The sequence below is a fragment of the Penaeus monodon genome, chromosome 20 (assembly GCF_015228065.2).
Source record: "Penaeus monodon isolate SGIC_2016 chromosome 20, NSTDA_Pmon_1, whole genome shotgun sequence".
In the NCBI taxonomy this organism is placed as follows: Eukaryota; Metazoa; Arthropoda; class Malacostraca; order Decapoda; family Penaeidae; genus Penaeus; species Penaeus monodon.
In genome coordinates this window covers 46,151,358-46,151,765 of record NC_051405.1, presented here as the reverse complement: position 1 = coordinate 46,151,765, position 408 = coordinate 46,151,358, and the positions used below count along the sequence as shown (strand labels likewise).

The 408-nt window shown below is 41.4% G+C and overlaps 1 protein-coding gene across 1 annotated transcript in view; it reads left to right on the top strand.

Moving 5' to 3' along the window:
- Positions 1-408, top strand: part of LOC119586023 (putative 3-phosphoinositide-dependent protein kinase 2) — a gene marked incomplete at its 5' end in the record, with an annotated part of 38,876 nt that overhangs the window by 12,461 nt on the left and 26,007 nt on the right. Inside the window, 1 exon segment of the mRNA XM_037934730.1 lies at positions 6-159. Within this exon segment, the coding sequence (XP_037790658.1) occupies positions 6-159 (154 nt within the window).

Sequence of the window (408 nt, the reverse complement as noted above, 5' to 3'; positions counted from 1 at the left end):
TTCCAGGTTTTAGAAAGTGATGATAGATTGGGTGCACGTGATCGAAATGGGTATCCAAGTATAAGAAGCCATCCTCTCTTTGCTGGCTTGGATTTTGATACCTTACACGAATTGACACCCCCGGAAATCGTCCCATTCATGCCACATGGAAACAATGAGGTGAGGAGTATGTAACTTCATATACAAGGTGTTGAATACTTAAACGCTTGTCCTGTATTGTGAAATAGTTTAGACTAAATTTGCTAGATTTTTGTGCTGTTATGTTTTTCCTCAGCCAACCCTAGGCTGCCTCCTGGTTGGGGGACTCATAGGTGCAGAAAGTGCACTCTATCTTTCTTGTAAATATTCCTGGGTTGATCTTGGCTGCACCTTTTTCTGTCACATTCACTAGATTTACTAACCAATTGG